Source organism: Hesperophylax consimilis, chromosome 19 (assembly GCF_061612785.1).
Source record: "Hesperophylax consimilis isolate HC1 chromosome 19, BYU_Hcon_1.0, whole genome shotgun sequence".
Classification (NCBI taxonomy): domain Eukaryota; kingdom Metazoa; phylum Arthropoda; class Insecta; order Trichoptera; family Limnephilidae; genus Hesperophylax; species Hesperophylax consimilis.
The window spans coordinates 492,667-517,292 of NC_142854.1; the positions used below are offsets into that span (position 1 = coordinate 492,667).

General features: G+C 41.0%; 1 protein-coding gene across 1 annotated transcript in view; it reads left to right on the plus strand.

The window, feature by feature from the left end:
* Positions 1–19,073, plus strand: part of Paics (PAICS bifunctional enzyme) — a 29,661-nt gene extending 10,588 nt beyond the window's left edge. The window contains exons 7-8 of the mRNA XM_089643341.1: positions 3,273–3,490; positions 18,547–19,073. Of these exons, the coding sequence (XP_089499467.1) occupies positions 3,273–3,490; positions 18,547–18,735 (407 nt within the window). The 3' untranslated portion in view covers positions 18,736–19,073. The remainder of the gene's footprint in view (positions 1–3,272; positions 3,491–18,546) is intronic.
* Positions 19,074–24,626: the final 5,553 nt, after the last annotated feature.

Sequence of the window (24,626 nt, forward strand, 5' to 3'; positions counted from 1 at the left end):
TACGGAATTTTACGAAAGCTTTGAAAAATGACTAGTGTCGCCACCTGTAGTGATATGTGAATATTGCAATCTCCATACAAAAGAAACAACCACTGCAGGGTGTACTAGAAAATGTAAAACTATTGTTTTATTTACGGAAATATTTTTTTTGTTATTTATTGTTTTATGAAAAATCGTAATAAATATCACAAAATTAGATCAGGTGTACAGGATGTGCTAAAAAAAATTATAAGATTTTTTTTATATATGATAAAAAAAACAGTATGCAATTATAAATATCTTTTTTAAAATTATATAAATACAAGTATATGTCTGATTGCTTCTATCGCTTTGCAGAATGGAGACCACAATACAACATGATACAGGGGGCAGAACCACCAAAGACACCGCATCGATCGCCATGACGGTATGTTTTGTATTAGTAGTAGTTATATTAGGTTGATTGTACGCTTCATCTTTTCCAGAATTGAAAGAAATTAGTGTAACAATAAATGTTTACTGTTTCAGGTTTCAAATCGGCCACATAAGAGGAACATAAGAGAACATAACATAAGAGGAACTGAAATAAATACGATGAAAAAAAACTTTTTTTACTAAACATTTTTTTATTGAACCCCACAGCACTTGAATAAAAAAATGTATTTCATGTAATATAAAATTGAAATAAATATGATGAAACATAAATCTCCGACTTTTATTTTTATTGAACCACCCAGTTACTTGAAATTGAAAAAATGCATTTTATGTGATATAAAATTGAAATAAATATTATGAAAAAAAATATCACTAAAATTTATTTTTATTCTCATTGAATCATGATTCTTTGCACCACTCTGTATTTCGATAAATATCTGTATACAAAAATGGCGGCCATTTTGGATATCGATGTATTGAAGTTGGTCAACTGTCTGAGGTAAATATTGTATATATTAGCATTGTTTTGGATATAAATTCATTATCGAAATAATAGGTGTGAGGTTCCATTAGAAAGGTAATTCTATCTAGTTTATTTTGATGTAATTTTTATAATATTTCGCAATATAATTGTGTCAAAAACCAGGTTAGTAAAGTGACAGCGAAAATTTACATCATAGTGCATAAATATATTTTTAGCATTATTTATTTACAGGTTTCTAGTATAAAAAAATATTATTAGTAACAACAATAGTATGAACTACCAAAAACTGAAAGAATTGCTTTCATAACTTTATACAATACGACACAAAAAAATTCTAAAGTGCACGCTTGGCTTGACATTTTTTTTTTGAAAAGCCTAAAATATTTTACATTTTCAAAACAACGTAAATGCCATTATTTCTTTGAAAACACTTTTGGTTTGTTTTTTTTCATATAGGCTATTTATTCAGGTTTGTGTAGAAATAATAAAATCCGTTTATATTCATATACATAATTTTTTTGACAATTGTTTCCCGAACGGGGGAATTTTTTATTAATTTTTCAGATAAAGTTAGCTATTCTGGGAAAACGTCTTACGATATAATCATGAACTATATATGAATAATTAGCTACATTATCTGGTAAACAGAAAACAATCGAAAAAAAAGCAAATACTTAGTTTTCATTAAGATATTTGAGCAGAACACATCGAGGTAATTTTCGCGCCGTTTCCGAAATTTCGTCCCACATTCAACAGGTTAAATATATTAGCTAGTTCTTCTTCCGATATTTCCTTAAGCCAAGATTTGATGTCCTTAATGTAGTTCTCTTTCATGTTTGCAGCATGACCAAGTGGAATGGATGGTCAAAAAATCAATGATAACTCACGAATAAATATGAATTAATATACATTTTGGTAAAACTTAAAACCCATAAAAACCTGACGTGATAGAAAAAAACTAATCACATATCTGAAATCAGCGTGAAATTTCCTGTCAGATTTGGCTACTTTCGTTAAAGGGACAAAAAATGTGTTGACCAGTGTTATTGCTTATAAAATATATAAAAGAATACGAAATGTATACGATTGTCAAATTTTACAGAGTAATTTAGAACAACTTCATCAATGGTGTGAACAAAATGCTTTATTTTTGAACATTCAGAAATGTCAAGTAATACGATTTTCTAAAACTCGTTATAATATATTACATGAATATACATTAAATAATATTAAATTAATACCAGTATCACATATTCGTGACTTGGGTGTAATATTCGATGAAAACTTGTCATTCATTGCACACATCTATAACTAATAAGGCTTTAAAGATGCTTGGCTTCCTTTGCAGAACTTTAACCGATTTTAAGTCCATAGATTGTATGAGAATCCTCTATATTTCATTAGTCAGAAGTCAATTGGAGTATAATTCACCTATTTGGTCCCCTTTATATAAAGTTCACTCCAATAATATAGAAAGAGTTCAGCACAAATTTCTCAAGTACGTAAATTTTAAGCTCGGAATTCCTATTGATTACATTAATTATGTCAGTTTGATGAATCGATTGCATCTAATAACACTGTCTGACAGGAGAATTATTTCAGACCTGGTTGTGTTACACAGAGTCATTAACAACTTAATTGATAGTCCTGCCATCCTTGCCACTATTAAACTAAATGTGCCGACTAGGAATACAAGACAAAATATAACATTCTTCTGCAATACATACTCGACCAACTATCAGACACACTCACTGATCAATAGGATGCATGATCTGGGCAACAAGTATGGGGGTGTTATTGATTTATTTATTGACTCCATATATAGAATTAAGCATAATCTACACCAACACTTTGTTGAATCCTACAAATTAGAGTAGCTTTGGTAAATCAGTTTTAATGATTTGTTTTATATGTAGTGTTGTTATAATTTCTTTTTTACTTTATGTTACTCTTACGTTTTACTAACATTGCTTCATATTTTTTAATATTTTCTCATTATACTTGTAATTTGTAATCACAATTTTACAATTGTGTATTTTTTACCTTCTTTAAAATGGATTACATCTATTTTCTGTCAATATCTCCTGTATAATACATATTCTCTTATTGTACTGCATCATGTATCACTTCTATGTAAAAGCCTTTTTAGGCGTATATATATATATATAAATAAATAAATAATAATTTGAGTCCCGTTTGGATTAGATTTTGATTAGAGTCCATCTCTTGTAAAATAGCAGATTCCTCTTGTGTCCAAGATAGCAGAATTCAAATTTGAAATGGATGACTGTGGACGTGCTCACGAGCTTTACCAGCGACATGCAGAGAACCGTCAGTACATCTCCCACTTCACTCCATTACCTCGTTGTTTCAGATTGCCGCGAACTGGGCCTGAACTCGGAGCTGCGCGTGACGTCGGCCCACAAGGGCACGGAGGCCACCCTGGCGGCGCTAGCAGAGCTGGAGGGGCGCGGGGGCCCGCTGGTGATCATCGCCGTGGCGGGGCGCTCCAACGGGCTGGGCCCTGTGCTTGCGGCCAACGCCTCCTGCCCCGTCATTAACTGCCCACCACCCAGTTCTGCCCTGGTGCAGGTAACATGTTAACTATGTGCATGACATAGCTGGAGGTGCTCATCGCTGTGCCCGCTACGCCCGGGAATGAATTGTGTATTGAATGCATATCTGAAAATTGTCATTTTCCGCTGATTGTCGAGGCCAATTCATAAAATGAGCGGACAAGTTTCTTACCTATTTCATTGAACAAAGAATGGAAACTTTTTATGGAAATTTGACTTGTGGTAGACACAGGTTTTCAGCCTCTATGGACTGTACTCCACTGTCGTTGTTTGCTCTACCATATAAACTTATAATATTACCAGCTGATGTGTACCCGGCGTTGCTACACTTTTCTATAAACCTTCCGGAAGAAAATCTCTAAATGATAGTGAAAACCCTTTCAAAATCCGTTGCGTAGTGTAGAAGAACTAAGCGCACAAACAGACAGACACGTGTTCTAGTATGACAGCATTGTAGAGTTGGACGGCACTGTGACTATTTAATCATTAATCTTTTGCACGCGGCCGTATCAACTGTTGTTACGGCAAAAAGTCTATACTCACACGCGGCCGTATCAACAGTTGATACGGAAACTTTGACGGCCGATATTCCAGCGCTCTTTCGTCATTAATGTATTTCTTGCTCGCTTGGATATTCGTAGAACTATCACGATGCTGACATCTACAAGTATTTCTCAAAAATAAAATTGTATTTCATAAAAAAAGATCCATAATCAAGTGCGCCTCTTCGCGCCTTTGAGTGCTTTAGTTCACAATTTTGTCAACGGATGGCGTTAGTACTAGTATGTTATCTGCGCTTGCGCGCGCCGAGTTGATCTGTGGAATCTGCGCCGATAACATTCTGTGTTCTGCTGTAATATTGAATTATTACGAAAAATTCAAATTAATTTGTTCACTTCAGAAATCATTTTTTTTTTGATTTCTTGTGTTTCGTCTAGCAAATTCAATTTTACTGTATCCACGAGTGACCATATTGTGCCGATTGCGCGTATTTTTTAACATTTTACTGTGTTACAAAACTGAGTTATTGACTTTACTATATACTTTATTAATTTAAATATATTTTGTTATATATTAGTTATATATTACTAAAGTGCGTGTTATTTTCGTGTTTTATATACTATTTCAAAATTTATTAGGAAACGTTCACAAGTTTTTAGTTTTTTAATTCATTTGATTTTTCGGATAAAAAATGGCCCATAGTTTGGAAGATGATGAAATTGAAAATATATTGAACGTTTTGGATTCTGATTATGAAATGTCCGAAGATGAATTTGAACCTTCGGAACTTTCAGATACAGAAACTCAAGCGAATGAGTCTGTAAGTGAAGAAGTGCTACACTCCTGGGTGTCTGGACCTCATATTCCAATAGTACACGAATTTGATGATTTTCAATCCGGCGTTTCTGTACAATTTAACGAAAATTCAACAGAAAGTGATTTTTTTGAACATTTTTTAAATCGCTCGATTATGAATGAAATTGTTCGAGAAACAAACGACTACCATACTTTTCTTCTCATTTCAAAGGAATTTGGTGCGAAGTCACGAATTCATAAGTGGAAGGACACAAGTATTGAAGAAATGTATCTATTTTTTGCAATAACCATGCTTATGACAAGAAACGAACATTTGACTATTGAAGAGTATTGGAGTACAAATATATTTCTAAGTTCCCCTATTTTTGGCCAGATCATGAGTAGAGACCGATATCAATTGTTGTTGCAAAATTTACATTTCTGTGACTCAAATTCGCTTCCTATAGATCGTCTTTATAAAATAAGGTTAGTTTTAAATCACACCCGAACACTATTTAAGGAGTCTGTGATACCTTATGAAGACCTATGTATAGATGAAAGTATCATTGTTTTCAAGGGTAGGCTAATTTTTAAGCAATATATTCCATCAAAACGACATCGCTTTGGAATCAAAATGTTTGTTTTGTGTGATGTGAAAACTGGATACATTCTAGATTTCATAATTTACTGCGGAGAAGGCACGGAAATTACAGATGAACAAAACTTGGGAATAACCGGCGCTGTTGTTACTACACTCCTAACTGATTATTTTGGCAAAGGGCACAATTTATGGTGTGACAATTGGTACTCAAGTCCAAATTTATTCAATTTTTTGCATTCGAAAAAAACAAATGCCTGTGGGACGGTAAAAAAGAACCGGAAGGAAATGCCAAAATTTATTAAACTGAAAAAAGGCGAATTTGAGTCAAAAAGCCGCGGTCCCCTTTTAGCATTAAAATGGTGTGATAAAAGGGATGTACATATGCTAACTACCTTGCACGATAACTCATTTAAGGAAACCAGTAAAATAAATCACCAAACTAAACAACCCATTCGCAAGCCTGCCTGTGTCATTGATTACAATAAATCTATGGGAGCTGTTGACAAAAGCGACATGATGCTGAGCAGTTTATCCTGTATGAGGAAGACCATAAAATGGTATAAAAAAGTATTTTTTCACATACTTGATCTATATTTATTGAATTCATTTATTTTGTACACCCAAGTGACAGGTATAAAAAAATCTCTAGCAGATTTTCAATTGGCGGTTATTATGCAACTAGTTGAGAAATATAAACCAGAGATTTCTCAAATACCAGAGCCTAATACATCAGCCCACCTCAACCCGTTTCGGGTTTTGCCTAAATATGCCGCTAAGCATATGGCCGAATTGATTCCATCAACTGGCAAAATAAAAAAACCGCGTAGACGATGTCGTGTATGCCGATTGAAAAATAAAAAAATGCAGTTAACGAGATACGTATGTAAAGAATGTGGTGTGTCTTTATGTATCGAACCCTGTTTTAAAGTTTACCATAGTTCCAAAAAAATGTGACAGACAGAGATTCCTCTAAAGTGCTTAAAAAACAATATTTATTAAGTGATATAAAATTTATGTGTTATTTTTAAGTGTTGAGTTTAGAAAAGAGTTTGAGAAAAAGTTTTCAGAACTAAAAATGATAAGTGATCATGGTGTCCCACTTATGTCTATCAACGCAGTGGCCTAAGTACACACACGGCGAGTGAATGGCGGGACCACATTCAAAAGATACGGTACGTCTTTGTATGAAATTTTATGTTTTTGTTTTTATAAACATCTAAGAGTGTTGAAACACGAGGATTTGTTTTCATATTGTGGAGAATAATCTGTTCTGTCTATATAGTCCAATAAATAATGCCAGAATGCTATAATTTGACATTTAATTGCGTGCATAGGTATTTGAAAATATGTACCGCGTACGGGTATAGATAAAACGGAGCAAATTAACGCGTTCAAAAGGTTAATGTCCTTTTTAGTTCCTCTTACATAGGAATAGTAAAAATAATAGAGTTTTTTTTCTTTTTATTCATAACTGAACTGCCACAGCAATAATCTTTTGTATTTATTTATTATATCATTTGACAGAACTTGAATAGAACCTTTACAGAACTTGAAAATCAACTTTGACATTTGATGAATTGTTCAAATACTTTTGACAGTTCAGTTCTTGCTCCCGGTGAGAACAGTCGCAAAAACCTCGCTCCGGTGTAAAAATCTAACACCAATTTTCTTTCTTGGAGAAATTAATAATCCTTAATTTTCTTTAAGTTTAGCTTTTACAATAACATTATAGTGTGTCTGTTATAAAAGAGTGTGCTTTCCATCACAGAAACGGGCTATAGCCTGTTTTCATGTTAACGCTTGTGTGTACCACCACGTGGTGACGTGAAAAATCAACTTTCTGACTTTGTCTGTCTATTCCCGGTTAAATAACTTTTACCAACGTGTGTATTGTGTTCTATCCTCTCCCTTTACAAAACCCCCACCCAAATGGGTCAAGTATAAGTGCTTTTAAACTTAAAACTAAGTTTTTTTGGTCATTAGTGTGGAGGGCAGAAGCCCGCCATCTTGGCTGGCCATTGACCGCCACGTCTTTCTAACAATCGAAGTTTCTAGAACCATCTAGAAACTTCCATCTGGACAATTTATACTCAGTGTTTTTAGATCAGTGTACAAATCATTATTGTGACCTTTACTTGCAACTTAAAGTGTGTAATAAACATCACATCACACATATCACTCACAAACATTTCCCCCCCCCCCCCCCCTTTCTTAGTGTAATAATATCTGTATAGTGGCATCTGGCGAAAATAAGACTTACTAAACCAACTTCTATAGTCCCAACGCACATCCCGGTAGGGCCGACTCCTTACCCGACCTGACAGTCGCTTGATACATAAATCTTACGCGGTCCCCTTTGCAAATTCCTTCTCACTTATGTCTCGTGGCGGTTTCCTATAAACACATGTCGTCCACAAGTGAATATTCAACTGATGAAGGAACGAGCTGAGTGTCGGCCAGTTTATGGAATTATATCAGGGAAAAATTAAAAAGATAACCAGGATGATCATAGTGACAAAGGTGATAAGCATGACGGCAATAACAAACTTAATAAAACAGATAAAAATGAAATTACTACTTTGAGAGAATCATTTGAAAATCAATATTATTCGATAATGGCAACGGCCAAAGGTGCATTAGAATCCGTAGAACAATCGAGGGTAGAAATAAAATTACCTGATATAAATTGGTAGGGTCCTTTTAAATTAAACACTGTTATTTTTGAGAGACAATCTGAATCACTTTATTCACATGTAAACCATGAATAGACACTTTTTACAGGTAAAATACACTAGATACAGGCCAGTTCCTGCTCTTTAGGAAAGGTAAAACCTTGATTGTTCTGGAGCAAGAGAGCGTTTTTAGAGGAACCTAATCTTTTATATGAAAAAGTGTTACATACATTGACTTTGTCAACTTCAACCTGCAGCAATACAGGACACTGTTCACAGGTGGCACTCATGGTATATAATCGATTCAATATATCAAGATCAAAATAATACATGCACCCGCCCCGAAAGAAACTTAATTCACTAATTAAGGTGGTTTCTAATAAAAAACGAAAAAAAAAATAAATATAGCCATTAATATTAACTCTAAAATATTCAGATGGAATTGGTTTTTCAACTAAGACCGGGCTTGGGGCCCATATGAGACGTGCCCAACCATATGAGGCACATAACGCAGCTCTGGCTGTGGACAGAGCGAAGAAAAGATATACCAATGAATAACTGGGGATTTGGATTGATGTGCAGGCCCGCATGGTAGCCCCCGGGCTTCAGGAGCAACATCAATATTGAATTAGCCAAGGCGCGACCGGACCTAGAGAGGACGGGCGACGCAATCGGAAGTTTTAGGAGGAAGCCTCAATACAAGGACAGCGTAACCCGCCGTATAGCCGAATTACGAGCGATAGCAGAAACGGTTGGAGCGTAGGCGCAATTACCGTCGAATGTCAGACAAAGTGATCCGCTCTCCCTCATACTTTTTAATCTTGTAATACATAGCACTGAGATGCATTCCCGCACACATTCGGTTCAGACTGATTACTAGTAACTACGAAATCAGGCCTACAAGAGGCCCTCCAGGCCTTCGAGGAGGCCCTGGCGCAACGTGGGCTTTTTCTAAACCCCACCAAAAGCCTGACGGTATCCACGGTGGCTGCGGGTAGAGAGAAGCGGGTGAAGTCGGTGGCGGGGCAATTCACCACATCAGGTGGAACATTGCTGCCGTCGGCATCCGTACTCTACCTGGAGATATCTGGGACTCCAATTTGGATTCGGTGGAGTCACCGGGACAGACAGTGGGCCCTCTGAGACCTCAGCAGAGGTTACGGATTCTAGTTACGTACCTGCTACAAGCCTTTACTTATGGGCTGGTATTTGAGCGCGTAACTTCTGACCTGTTGACGCGACTAGACCGACCGGTAAGGTCTACTGTTCGCCGGTGGTTGGACTTGCCCGCGGATACACCGCTAGGGTACTTCCACAGCCCCATTAAAGAGGGAGGGATGGGGATACCCAGCTTTTCTTACTCAATACCGGTCTTGAGAGCGGCCAGAATAGGCAACCTCCAGAGATCGGGGTTGCCGCTAGGCCAGTTGTGTTGGTGGACTAAATTTATTCAAAACCTGCTCAGCTGGTGCCAGCGAACATTGAGGGTCAAAAACTCCCAGGAAGTTAAGATGCATTTTACACAGGCCTTACATGGTAGCAATGATGGTTAGGAACTCGCAGAGTAAGGGACGATAGCGTGGGGAGCAATTGGACTGCACGAATGGGCTGCCGGGCCGGTTGTGTTAACATGACCGAAACGGCGGCACATGTCGTGCAGAGCTGCCCCAGAACTCACGGAGGTAGGGTTAAAAGGCACGACGCAGAATGCGCCTACCTGGGAGGTAAAAGGACCATCTCTTAAGGACCGAGGATGGGAAGTGAGAAGAGTGAGGTTTAAAGCCCAGGACATCAACCTACAGCCCGATATTACGGCAAAGAAGGGCGACAAAACAATAATTGTCGATGCGCAGGTTATGTCCGAATCCCTGGCCCTGGACAGAGTGCATAAGAACAAGATTGCAAGTATGAGGGAGAGAATTTGAAAAACTTAGTTGCAGCAAAATAGCAAGGAGATCCAAATAACGTAGACCTATACGCCGCAACGATATCTTGGAGAGGTGTATGGCACTCGGGGAGAGCTAAGGACCTTTTGGCACTTGGCATCCATCAGGGGACAATGAGAGGTATCACAACTTGGGTGGTCTGGGGTTCGTTTATGAATATCAGAGCGTTCAATCATGATACCACTCGATCCTCCACAGTGAGAAGTAACCTAAAGAGTGGAGTGAGTCGGCTGGTCGGGGTCGGTTGATAACGAGCCCCCCCCCCCCCCCAGGGGGCGCATGCTGGAACGCAATTTCTTTTTATGCATAATATCTATTACTTTATTATTTTCTTTTTATTAACTTCTCAACATTAACGCCCCGGAGTTAACTATTGCCCTTTTCGGATTCAAAATTATAGTTTAAAATATTCATCGAATTCTAGTCCTAGACGCAACCTCTGCTGTGGATTGGCACACAGTCCAATAAACAGCCGCCTTGAATAACTTGAACAAGGTGTCCCCAAGGTGAAGGTGGCCCTTTTTGCGCATCGGAGCCAATATCCGAGCGCGGTCTAGTGCGGGGACATGAAATCATGTCGCAGGCTCTCGGGGGTGCGGGTGGCGCCCACCATCTGCATGTCCCACAACCAAATATGAATAGGAACAACCAGCCTCGGACCGTTACGGGAGATTCCAATGAGGAGTACCCGTGGTAATTCCAGGAGTACCCGTGTTCGCTCTGTCCGCGGCGATTCGGGACTAAGACCGGGCTAGGAGTCCATATGAGACGAGGCCACCCGTAGGCGCATAGTACAGCACTAGTCGTGGACAGAAGCGTTTTACGGATGAAGAACTGGGGATATGGAGCGATGCCGAAGCTCGCTTGGTGGTTCAGGGCTTTACGGTATTCATAAATATTGAATTAGCAAAAACGCGACCGGACCTGGGGAGGTCGGTCGAAGCCGTCAAAAGTATGAGAAGGAATTCTCAAACAAGGAAGACGTTACGCGCCGAATATATGCCATAGCAGAAACGGCCGCGCGTACGCCTACTTCTCTTGAGGCCCAAAACGTACCGATTGTGCCCACGCTGCCATCAATCACCGGCTTTGAATATAGCGAACTGGCTGCGTGGGCCAGAGCCGAAACATCGATCAATAATTCGGGAGGAACGCCCAACATCAACCTGGATCTGGCGCGGAGGTTTCCCCGATTCGGAAGAACTGGCGCTGACTTGAGGAGATTGCGTAATAGTCCAATGTACAAGAGAGAACCATCCTTTAGGAAGGGACCTCGGCGGACGGCCTGGATGATGTGGGAGCCCTGACTGACATGACTGACAACGAGCGTAGCGACGTATGGCTCCACCTGGACGCGCTCCGCGCCCAACCGACATTGATTGACATAGATTTTCAAAACAATGATAACAATAATAATGAAAGGCCAGATTTGGATGCCTTCGTGGAGGCCTGTGCGCCAATTTTCGGTGAGCCCAGCCTGCCATTCAGGGACATCCATGAACCTTCTCCAATAAGGGAGAGTTTAAAAACATTGATGAGTATGAAGATCTCCGAGACAGAAGCCTGTAGCGCTAGAGTCCGGGTTTCTACAGCCCCCGGCCCTGACGGAATTACGGCCCGGCAGTGGGGGAAGGTCCCGCCCTGCATCATTCAGGCTGTTTTGAACCTACTGCTACTATTAGAGAAACCACCGAGAATCCTGATCTCCGCTCGGACAGTGTTTATAGCGAAGACGGAGAGGCCAAGTCCACGACCTCTGGAATATAAACTGATTACGGTACAAAGTGTTATTCTCAGACAATTCCACAAGGTCCTGGCCAGACGCCTCGAGCGCACCCACATAATTGACTCGAGGCAGCGGGCTTTCCGCCGTGCCGACGGCCTGGCGGAGAATATGTACATAATGCAGACGGTCTTATGGTCGTCAAGGAGACAAATCAAAAGTCTGCATATGGCAATTTTAGACGTAGCTAAGGTCTCCGACTCGATGTCACACTCCTCTCTATTGGCCGCCCTGGTGCACGTGGGCTGTCCTGCCTCATTCGTGAGGTATGTCAGCTCGCTGTACGAGGTCGCGTCGACGGAGCTGGAGGTGAACGGTCAGCGCTCGAGGCGTCTGCTTGTCCGAAGGGGGGTTAGGCAAGGTGATCCTCTCTCCCCCATACTGTTCAATTTGGTGATTGACATCACATTGCGAAGCATTCCCGCCCATATCGGGTTTAGACTGGGCGGGATCAATATCAATGCTTTAGCCTTTGCTGATGATGTCTGTCTCCTGGCAACAACGAGATCGGGCCTACAAGAGGCCCTCCAGGCCTTCGAGGAAGCCCTGGCGCAACGCGGGCTTTTTCTCAACCCCACCAAGAGCTTGACGATGTCTACGGTAGCTGCAGAGAGGGAGAAACGGGTGAAGATGGTTGAGGGGCAATTCACCACATCAGGTGGAACCCTTTTGCCTTCGTCATCCGTTATCTCTACATGGAGATATTTTGGACTTCAGCATAGTCTTGGTGGAGTCACCGACACGGAGAAGACACAGACAGTTCTAGGCGAACGACTTGAGAGAATAACAGTGGGCCCTCTCAAACCTCAGCAGAGATTACGGATCCTGGTGACATACCTGCTACCAGCCTTTACCCATGGGCTGGTATTTGGGCGTGTCACCTCTGACCTGCTGAGGCGCCTAGACCGGATGGTAAGGTCTACCGTTCGCCGGTGGTTGGATTTGCCCGCGGACACACCGCTAGGGTACTTCCACGGCCCTATCAAAGAGGGAGGGATGGGAATACCGAGCTTCTCATACTCAATCCCGGTCCTAAGAGCGGCGAGAATAGGAAATCTCCAGAGGTCAGGATTGCCCCTGGGCCAGGCGTGTTGGCGGACTGAATTCATTCAGAACCAGCTCGCCTGGTGCCAGAGGAGATTCAGGGTCCTGGGGGTTAAAAACTCCCAGGAAGAAAAAGGCGCACTTCGCAAGGGCCTTGCATGATAGTAATGACGGTAGAGAGCTAACAGAGAGTCGGGGGTGTCCTTATTCCACAGACTGGATATTACCGAATTCGGAGGGCATCTCCGGAGTTGACTACCGGAACTACCACAAGGTCCATGTAAACGCGTTGCCGACCCGCGTGAGGACCACACGCGGCCGTGTGAGGGACATTAGCGTGGGGAGTGATTGGACTGCACGAATGTGCTGCAGGGCCGGATGTGTCAACACAACCGAAACTGCGGCGCATGTCGTGCAGAACTGCCCCAGAACTCACGGGGGTCGTATAAGAAGGCACGACGCCGTGTGCGCATACCTGGGAGGGGCATTGAAGGACCGTAGTTGGGACGTTAAGAGAGAAGTTCGGTATAAAGCCCGGGACATAAACCTGCAGCCTGATATCACAGCCAAGAAGGGCGATCAGATTATTATTTTAGATGCGCAGGTGGTATCCGCATCCCTGGGCCTGGAACGCTCCCATAAAAATAAGATTGAAAAGTATGGTGGTGAGACTTTAAAAGAAACAGTAGCCGCGAAATTTCATGGTGACCCCGTTAAGGTGGAGGTATTCGCGGCTACTATATCCTGGCGTGGAGTATGGTAAGCCGGAAGTGTCAAGGACCTATTAGCCCTTGGTATTTATAGAGGAACTATGAGGGGTATCTCAACTCGGGTGCTCTGGGGTTCATTTATGAACTTCAGAGCATTCAACTGTGATACCACCCACGCCTCTACATGGACTAGGAACCTTAGGAGTGGTGTGAGCCGGCGGGTGGGGGTAGGTTGAAAACGAGCTCCCCCCCCAGCAGGCGCGTGCTCGCACGCAATACCTTTCTTATACGTATATATATTTATTTATTATTATTTCAATTATTAAAGTGATTCCCATCTGTCCCTATCTACCACCGGGAAAATGTGCTTATTCAAAAAATGATTAGTTTGCAAGAAGAAATTCTTAGCTCCAATGTCGCCGGCAGCAGGAGTTTCCAAGAAAAATAAGAAGAGAACCAAAAGGAAATCTCAGAAAGAGTATGAGAAAGCACATCCCTATGAATCGGACAGCGAGGACGTCTCCGAAGGCACTCAGGAGATGGCTTCCATCTCCCCTTCTGCAACCCCGAATGCAGAAATTGAAAATAGAGTACGCTACAGTGATTCCCCGGGAAATGAAGAATGGAAAGCGATACCAGCCCTAGCAAAGTGTCTAAAAATTAGAACCATTTTTATGGACGGAACAAACGAGTTAAACAAGGCAGATAAAAGGCTCTTAAACACAACTCTGGATGATCTAATGTCAGATATCACCCGATCAATGTTATAGTTGAACACACTAGCTACAAGAAGTACCACTATCGATGAGATGATGAGCGCCCAAACGGCCCTGTCAACGAAACTGGGACTTGTAATCAATTCTCGCCGTCTACTACTGCAATCCTCTTCCCCAAGGAGGCATTATCATACGCCAATGCTGCGGCAGGCTTGCAAGCCAGGGCAAAGGTTCCCGTCAAGGTTGTTAGCCGGAACGTTAAAATAATAGCACTTCTTCAATCCTGAAGGCGTACCGGGAGTCAAACTAGCACTTGCCTATGGAAAGTCAACACGATCGAAAATTATGAGGGGGGCATCTATGAATTTGATTAATTTTCAAAAATTTTTGTTTGTGGATCATAGCTTGCGGCCTTTACTTCTCTTTGGCTCGACCCCTCGGTTTCAAAATTTTGAATCGCCATCGATCGGCTAACATCAACCGAGGGGGCTCTCTGGGTTTTGCATCGCCCAATCTTTTTGACTTTCCGGCTGTAATGCTACACAGTGATAAAAAAAAAGAGCACCTTGAATAACATGAACAGGGGGTCCTCAAGGTTAGGGATGTCCCTTAAGGACACCCGAGCCAACAGCCGAGCACAACCATGAGTGTGGACCTTAATTATTGTGACCAGGCTCCTTTGGGAGGGTGTGGGTGGTGTCAACTACATACATGACCTCCCACAATCAATCCAGCATGAATAGAATAAATAACAGCCTCGGACCATTACGGGAGAGGTCCAATGACCCATCCTCGCGCTTGAACCCGCCTGAGGGGGGGGCGCACCGACGCCCCCCTCCGCCCTCCGGCTCACACAGTTTTACCGACGATGACACAGGAGTTTGCTTGTCCGTTCTGTCCACGACGATTTGCCACTAAGACTGGGTTAGGAGAAAAAGAACTTGGGATTTGGATCGATGCCGAAGCTCAACTGGTGTTTCGGGGCTTCACGGGATTCATCTATATTGAATTATCTAAGACGCGACCGGACCTAGAGAGGTCGGTCGAAGCGATCAATATAAGGAGGGCGTGACGCGCCGAATAGCCGAACTACGTGCTATAGCAGAAACGGCTGCGCGTATGCCTACTCCTGATGTTTCCCCAGAGGCCCCGAACATACCGATTGTGCCCACGCCACCATCAGTCACGGGCTTTGAGTACAGCGAATTAGCCGCGTGGGCCAAAGCTGAGGCATCGATCATAAATTCAGGAGGGACGCGCAACATCAACCTGGTGTTGGCGCGGAGGTTCCCCCGATTTGGAAGAACTGGTGCTGATCTAAGGTGACTACGTAACAGCCCAATGTATAAAAGGGAATTGGCGATCATCCTTTCGGAGCGGACCTCGGCGGATGACCCGGTTGATGTTGTCGCCCCAACCAAGATGACACATATAGAGCATAGCGGCGTATGGCTCCACCTGGACCTGGCTGGACAAGAGGGCTTTGAAAGCCAAAAGCTCAGAGGCCTAATTACCAAGGCTTTAGGCGGGGAGGATATCGAGTCGGAGTTCGAGGAGTGGCTCAAGATCTTCCCGCCTCCTGAGCTAAGTCCGCGAGGAGACGCGGAGATATTAATCGTTCATTAAGGGGCATGAACGCGAAAGCAAGACGGATTGAGCGTAGGCGTAGTTACCGGCGGATTCAGGCCAATTGGCGCAGAAATCCGGGCTCTATTGCGAGGCAAATTTTAAAAGGGCAACCGATCGATGGAGATTTTCGTGGTAGGCCAGACCTGGATACCTTCCTGGAGGCATGGGCCACAATATTTGGTGAGCCCAGCCTATCTTTCAGGGATGTCCAGCAGCCTCCCCCAATCAGGGATAGTCTAAGTTCATTAATGACCACGAGAATCTCCGAAACTGAAGCCTTCAACGCAAGATTTCAGTCTCTACAGCCCCTGGCCCCGACGGAATTACGGCCCGGCAGTGGGGAAGGTCCCGTCCTGCATCGCTTAGTCCGTCCTGAACATACTGTTGATTTTAAAGATACCACCGAGAATCCTAACCTCCGCTCGGACGGTGTTCATAGCGAAGACCGAAAAACCAAGTCCACGACCTCTGGAATAACCACCAATAACGATTCAAAGCGTAATTTTGAGGCAATTCCATAAGGTCCTGGCCAGACGCCTTGAGCGGGCTGATATAATTGACCCGAGACAGCGGGCTTTCCGCCGAGCCGATGGCCTAGCAGAGAATACGTACATCCTGCAGACAGTCCTGTGGTCATCAAGGACCCAAATAAAGAGTCTGCATATGGCGGTTCTCGACGTAGCAAAGGCCTTCGACTCGGTGTCACACGTGGGCTGTCCTGCCTCATTCGTGAGGTATGTCAGCTCGCTGTACGAGGGGGCGTCGACGGAGCTGGAGGTGAACGGTCAGCGCTCGGGGGGTCTGCCCATCCGAAGAGGGGTTAGGCAAGGTGATCCTCTTTCTCCCATACTTTTCAATCTGGTGATAGATATTGCACTGCGAAGCATTCCCGCCCACATCGGGTTTAGACTGGGCGGGATTAACATTAATGCTTTAGCCTTTGCCGACGATGTTTGTCTCCTGGCGACAAAAAAATCGGGCCTACAAGAGGCCCTCCAGGCCTTCAAGGAGGCCCTGGCGCAACGTGGGCTTATTCTCAACCCCACTAAGAGTTTGACGGTGTCTACGGTAGCTGCAGGCAGAGAGAAGCGGGTGAAGATGGTGGAAGGGCAATTCACCACATCAGGTGAAACCCTTTTGAAACCACTGCCAAGGGAACGGGCTTGGGAGAATCAGCGGGGAAAGAAGACCCTGTTGAGCTTGACTCTAGTCTGGTATTGTAAGGTGACAATTTTTTTTTTTTTCAAATTCCTCATGGCATCATGCCGAACCTCGGCATGATGCAGTTTCACGAACTGAAAAGAAAAAGTTAACATTGAAATGTTATCAATGTGTTAATAATCATTTTATTTTTGTGTACATATTTCTGCCCACCGAGGAACACTCGAAAGCAGTGTGCCTCGGGGGCTTTTTATGCAATTTTTTTTATAAGCGGCTGGAGTAACTGACTCTCTCGAGGTGGCCAAACGCCTCGTCTTCCGATCGTGACGCGCTCGCGTGGATTTGCCACATTCTCATCTGTCATGTTTGTTGTTTTCACAGATGCATACTTTTTATTTCATTAATTTCTTCGTTATTATTTCCATTCTTTCAGGAGGCTGTGTATTATTTCTTTTATGTTCTTATGACAATGTAAATATTATTTGTTTAACCTAAAAATAGATTAGATCTTACTAACAAGTTACTAATATGCAGCACTTGCATTCTGCTAATAACACTGTGTGCATGGACATTTGGAGGTCTTGTATTGAAATTTTTAAATGTAAATGCTCTGAAGGGGTACCATAAGTACCTAAAACAGGGCGGGGAAGTGTTGGGCCTCCTCCAAATGTCCCTTTTGTTGTCCCGTGAGGCCCATCCGTCCCCGTCCGCCCATCTGTTCCGTGAGGCCCATCCAACGCCCTGCATTCTCTCCCTAGGACAGCCTGTGAGCGGACGGCGATACCCCCCCACCATACAAAGAGGCATACTCTTAAACATGTTTTTCTTCCTTAATTTTACCAATCTTGCAGGTGGCTGCTTATTATATCTCCTTATTATTTTGTTGTTACAATGTAAATATGGTTTATTTAACTAACAATAGATTAGATCTTACTAACAAGTTACTAATACGCAGCACTTGCATACTGCGAATAACATTGTATGCATGGACATTTGGAGGTCTTGTTTTGCAAATCTTAAATGTAGACTCGTTTTATCAACAAAACAAACTAGCATCCTTGCGAGAGCCCTGAAAGGGTACCATATGTACCCAAAACAGGGTGAGGAAGTGGTGGGCCTCCTCCAAAAATGTTCAAATTCTGAGAAACAACTCGTCCTTAAAATACCTTGGCAAAATACCAAAATTCAATTCAAGTTTACACAACAGTTAAACAACCCCCTTAAAGCAATGTATATATCTTTCCATGAACTATATTATGTCAGTTTCTATTTTACGTTTCAATTAGTAAGGTTTTCACATACACGGTTGTTTATCAATTGAATAAAATTTTCACCGCATTTTAGTAAGACTGTTAATATTGTTAAATTTTTAGATAACCTTTAGATATGATTTCCGTTATGTGGTTAACAAATAAAACATTTGATTGAAAAGTGATGATTTAATTTGTGAGAATGTCTCAAGAGCATTGTCTTGTTGCCTGTACCACCACTAAACCGAGTGTTGATCTCCGCAGGACATCTGGTCCAGCCTCTCCATGCCATCCGGCGTAGGCTGTGCCACCGTGCTGGCGGCCGAAGGAGCTGCCATTTGTGCTGCGCAAACCCTCTCACAATACGATGTCCTTCTCTGGGGCCGCCTCCGCGCGCGTAAACTGCAACACATCACCGCGCTCATGGCCGCCGACAGGAAACTGCGGTGCTGAAGACCTTGAAGGAATGAATTATGATCCCAAATGATCTGTGGTGGATAAGCGCACTTATTTTTAAAGCATTCCAGCATTTATTATTAATTATAAATACTTTATAATAGTTTGTAAACCCTTTGTGTTTATCGCTTTAGATGAATTAAGGGGAAGAGAAATTTAATTGATTTTGCGTTAAGTGTTAATAAATTATCTCAGTGTGTATTTGTGCTATCTTTATGAATATGAGATAAGAATTATCAAATAAGAGAAAAAAGTGTATATTTTTATACCTATAAAATTAAAAAAGTTATTTAGTTGTAAGTTCTTCCCAATTTTTACTCCACAATATGAATTAAACTAACATTTAATTTTAACAACAGTTTTTTTATTTATTTTAACATAAAGAAGTTAATGGTGGAAAAAGTTGGTGACGCCCGATCAAGTGAATTAAATACTCTAGTCGAATAACAGAAGAGCATTATTTGGAAGTATAAATGTAGGTGAAATTTTGGTCTCCGGATACAATTAAGATCATGGGTGGCCAACCTTTTCAGCAGCTGGGCCAGATTTTAGAAATGAGATTTCCTACCGGGCCGTACTAGAGGTGAGTCGTACGAGCTCGTGGGGTAGCTAGAGAATTCCCTGTCGAAAAATTACCCACATATTTTTCATGTCCTCTGGTATATTTGCTTTGTGGATAATCCGTATTACGCTTAGAAGAACACTCTTCTCAGCATCTTGCAGCTGGCGAGTATTGCGTATACGGGACGCAAAAGACGTGAAAGACCAGCAGTACTAGCAAGAAGCGCAATACTGACCAATGTACTGAGATACTTCCATATACGAACTACAAACTCCATATGTTCCGTGGGCCACAAGTAGATACCCAGACAACCCCGGGTCGCGGGTTTGCCACCCTTGATTTAGATGTTTTTAATTTTTTTTTCTTCAATTATGAACATAAAAAATCAACAGATATTATAACTGTATTATATAATAGGTACAGTTAGGGGCGGTTGCTCGGCTGAGGGACCAGTGACGACAAGTGGAAGAAATTTTTATTTGTACATTTAAAAACAAAAAAACAACGGAGACCAAAATTTCGTTAAAATTTTTACTCCTAATAATGTCAGGAGTCACTGGTTAACGTAAGTAAGTAGTTATTTTAATGTCCTGTAACGCAATTCTCATATTATAGTTTATGTCTTATACTTAAACCAATCAAACGGTTTTTGTCACTTTAATGCATACAGGCAGCTCATGCAACTACCAAGGTTCTGCAGTGCCTCCACAATGTTTAGGGTGCACTCATTCCTCGCCTTACTTCGCCACCGACTAGCCAGCATCTGGGGTAGGACTCAACCAACATCTGCTGCATCCGAGTGGCTCAGTTCCCCACTCAATGAGCGATGGATGCAGATGATGCGGCGACCTCCCTGATGGACGGTTTCATTAAACTTAATCTAATTGTTTTATTGTATTACCTATTTATATGACTATTTTATTTTTGATTTATATTTTAATTTTATGTTTAGGTACCTGCCTAATATTTTTTTTTCTCTTTGTTTTATCTTATTTCCATTTTTATATATTTTTTTACTTTATTTGATTGTTTCCCTGTTTTACTGCATTTCATGTAATATGGCAGACTGGGATTGCACTATCCTCCCAGTCCTGCTGGATTAAAACTTAAATAAAAATAAATATGGCAAGTTTGCAAAACATCTCTAGCGATTGCTTGCCATAAAGTGCCAAATTTACATAGAACCTAAAAATATGGAATAGGCAGTGAAATCTAGGTGGATTCACTGGCTTTCATCTGCAGTAAGCAATTCATATGGTTCTGTATTAATATATAGAGAAATGAAATTAATTAAATGGAATCCCTCGAGTGGATAACTTATTCTATGTAAAAGTCAAAAGGCGCTAATAATACAAATAAATAAATATGTATAATGTGTGGCAAAGAGTCCCTACTGCCCGCAGTCAACGGGACTGCAACGGCAGCCCCAATTATTGGATGTTGAAAGGAGGAAGTTTGGGAAATATATGGGAATTGGTAGTGAGACAATGAAAGATAATGATGTTGTTGTTGTCACAGCGTTTATTGTGAGTCAGTATAACGCATTAGTTGAGTTGCGCAGTTGGGAGATGGCTTTGGAACCATGATGATGATGACAGCAGGCGTAGACGACGGTGGCGGCGATGGAGTCGTGGAGACCGGCCTTGTTGCTGCGTTCAGCACTGATGAAGACGTGGGGTCTTCCCGGTACTCCAGTGTAAACGAGGTAGGCGAAGGTGTGATGGACTGGTCTGCAGATGAGTGGAAGATGCTGACCGGCGAATGCCACGGGGCTGAGGCGTAGACTAACGTTATGCCAAGTCGGACTTGTTGACTGGAGTGATGTGGAATGATGATGTACTTAGGTCCTCCACTGCTTATATAGCTGCTGATTCCTTTGTTCTCGTCTGCCACGGGTTGGAGTAGCGTCTGGACGTCGAACCCGCAGGACCGCTGACTCGGTTCATTGTATGAGCGTTTGCATCACCCTGTATGCAAATCAGCAGTTTCGTATTGCGGTCCCGATATTATTATTGAAGTTTCGCTAGACTGATTGCTGTCTCAGCTTTTTAACTCGTGCAGTCTGGTTATGATATGATGACCCTAGGAGCGGTGACGTAACCGCTACAAATACATGGCTATTCAGATCTGGCACTAAACATAGCTAAAGCCATTATAAGCAACATTTCGATACTGAATGGTGATCTGTCACCAGGGCAACTGTTTGTGCACCGTAATGTTGATGTCACCAAAGCCCATCATTTTGTAATGTGGTGAACAGAGAGGATGAATGAAACAAAGCTTGGTGCCGTGAATCTTGACTTATTTTTATTTATGTAGATTGAGGACACATAGTCACAAGTAAACCAGGCCACCACAAACATCCTGTTCAAATGATTTTTTCAATAATTTAGGGAATTGACTCAACAAAGACATTTTTTGTGACAAGCTATTATTTATCTCAAAACAATATTTATCTATTTAGGTCAATCAAATAATTGAATATGTATTGCGGTGAATGGAGAGAAGAGAATTGAAGACAGATCAGCACCAACCCCAATGTAGGGAATTTTTTAAAAATTTGAATAACGCACAAATTCCCAACTACACCCAATAGTCTAGAGTCAATGAGCCTAAGGCAACCCCAATTAGGGCATGTTGCAGAGGCGGCTCCGGGGGTCCAGAAGTGGAAGATCAATTGAAAAAAAATGAATATGAAATGTTAATACATATTGCTAATACATAATGAATATTATAAAACGCCAATGCACGTAATTAATTTGCCGGTACCCATCTATTGTGAAGCCGGTAGTACAATATTGTTTAACTTGAGTTATTTATTTACACATATAACTAATGTTTTTTGTTACTTTAAAGATCTTTTCGTATTAAAAGTTTTAATTTTAATTTGTATTAACTCCAAACTCAGTCCATTGTTTATCAGTAGACTTAAAAAGTAAACAATGAAAGCAAAATTACCTATATGTACATTTTATTGCACCCACAAATGCACTGATAAAAATGATAACTTTTGTTTTCAACCTGTTTATTTTTCTCTCTTGTAACATAAACTAATTGTCACTTTATTTGAATATGGATTCAATGAATTGTTTGCGATTTCTTTCCATACGATATTCATAGAATTTGACATATTAAATTATTCCATGCAAATTACGTTAACAATGGATGAACATAATTTCGCGAACTAATATTCAAGTTCTAGATGACTATCATTTATAAAACCAAAAATTTATGACTGACATTTTTTCACATCTCCCTCTAATACCTTAATAATCTTAGGTCATAGATATCTCTATCTCACCGCGGTCATGTTCGAAAATCCCTTTAAAATAAATTTTGTATGATAATAAGCATACGTCAGACATGATAGTGCTTACCTCCTTTGTTTGTATAGCAAAGATAAAGTAAGGAGATAGCTTGGGGACAAAACTTGAAGTAACCCACGCTAGGTAAATACAGTAGCTTCTCATTTGAACGCTAGATGGCACTGGATCTCGCTATTACCGTACGAATGTGCACGAATATTAAAGGTAAATTAATAATCAGGTAATTTATTAAATCCCTTCTTATATTAATACTATTGCAGCATATTATGGGAGCATTGACTAAAAGACCTCCGTAGATAAGCTGCCACTGGTATGTTGTGAGGCTGAAGGTAATGGAGAGGTGAAGAGGAAGGTGGGGGAGAACATGGCTATTCAGATCTGGTTACCAAACATGGCTAAAGCCATTTCAAGCAACGTTTCAATTCTGAATGGTTGTCTTACACCAGGGCGATACTGAGAGTATCTTCTGCTCTGGAATATGTCACTAGTATACTATAGTATATTATTTTTAAATTAAAATATTCATTAAAAAAATTTAGTTGCCGCCGGGATAAGAACCCGTGACTTTCGGATGGCTAGTCAGAAGCCTTACCCCTAGACCACGGAGGCCCTTAAGAATGTTTGGGTTTTCTGATAAATTTACTAAACACTTGTGCATTGTCTTGTACGACAAATGTCAACCGTGTATAAAAATGTTGAGCAGGCATTTAGTGTCTCTTGGCTGTGCTGTAGGGTTTGACGTTGCTTGTTCTTCGGAGAAGCTTACATTAAAATATTGGTAAATCAAACATAGAACTCCCATCCATTCAATTAGTTGACTGCATTTCATCTGATAAGATAAATCTAGGGCAGAGGTCGACAGACAGATGCGGCTCTTTTCATAGGCATTTGCAGCCTCGTTGGAACAGGATGATACCCAAACAGTACGATCGCAATGCACCAGTACTGCATCAAAATATATCTAGCCATTGGAAATAATAGCTGGATGCTGTCAACGTCCAACGTTATTCACGAAAATTTTAACCAACGGTATTGGATTTATTTGATAAATAGCTAGCTTAAGTCACCGACATTGCCCGATCTTTATGCAGAGTTTTTGCAAAGCAGATGTAGACTGTTATGTTCCTCTTCTTTTGAACGTCAAATGTTCAAAATTTCATCAGTAATAATTATCAAAATTTTGTTTTAAGGGGTGGGAAAATGGGAAGGTGGTTTTTTTTTAAATCTCATGCAGAAACCCACCTCTTCTTAAATCAAATCACTATTTTCATTAATCTTTATAACGAATTGGTGTACATTATGAATACCAAAAAATATGCTTTAGATACATTGAGGGTTTTCCTATCGCTTCGCTTGAGTAGAATACAAATAAAAAAATAAATTACTCAATAAAACATATAAATGCAAACTACTAAAAAAAATATTTTTCCAATTGAAATGTATTAACGCATAAAGGAAACAAATTTAAAAAAATACAGTATTATAGCTAAGATTATCTGTGACAGTTTCACTTGATTAACTTTTTTGCTTTCTTATAAAATTATTTACAAAATAAATAAAAAACAGTTATTTGCTTGAAATCGAACGTTTCTAGACTCCGTTTGTCACGCGATTTTAATGCCTATTACCGACGATATAAGGTATACCAAGAATATACACATTTTTGTGTTTGCTTGTAGCTTCCTCAAAGATCAAGTTTGCTAAATTTCATCAATCTTGGAATAAAACTGTAGAATTGAACAAAAAACAAGGCATGCTCACAGATCTTCTTTAAATAATAATAAACACATAGATAGTTAGAAGAAGAAAGAAGATATTTCATATTGTTTTATCAGTCTGCACCATAGTTAAAAATACTGTTTCGGCTCTATGAAAGTATTGGGATTCTTTTTAAATAATATTTGGCCCTTATCACTAGAAAGTCTGGCGACGCCTAACCTAGGCAGGGGTTCCCAACCGTTTTCATTCAACAGAGCTACTCAACTGCTATTATAAAGAAT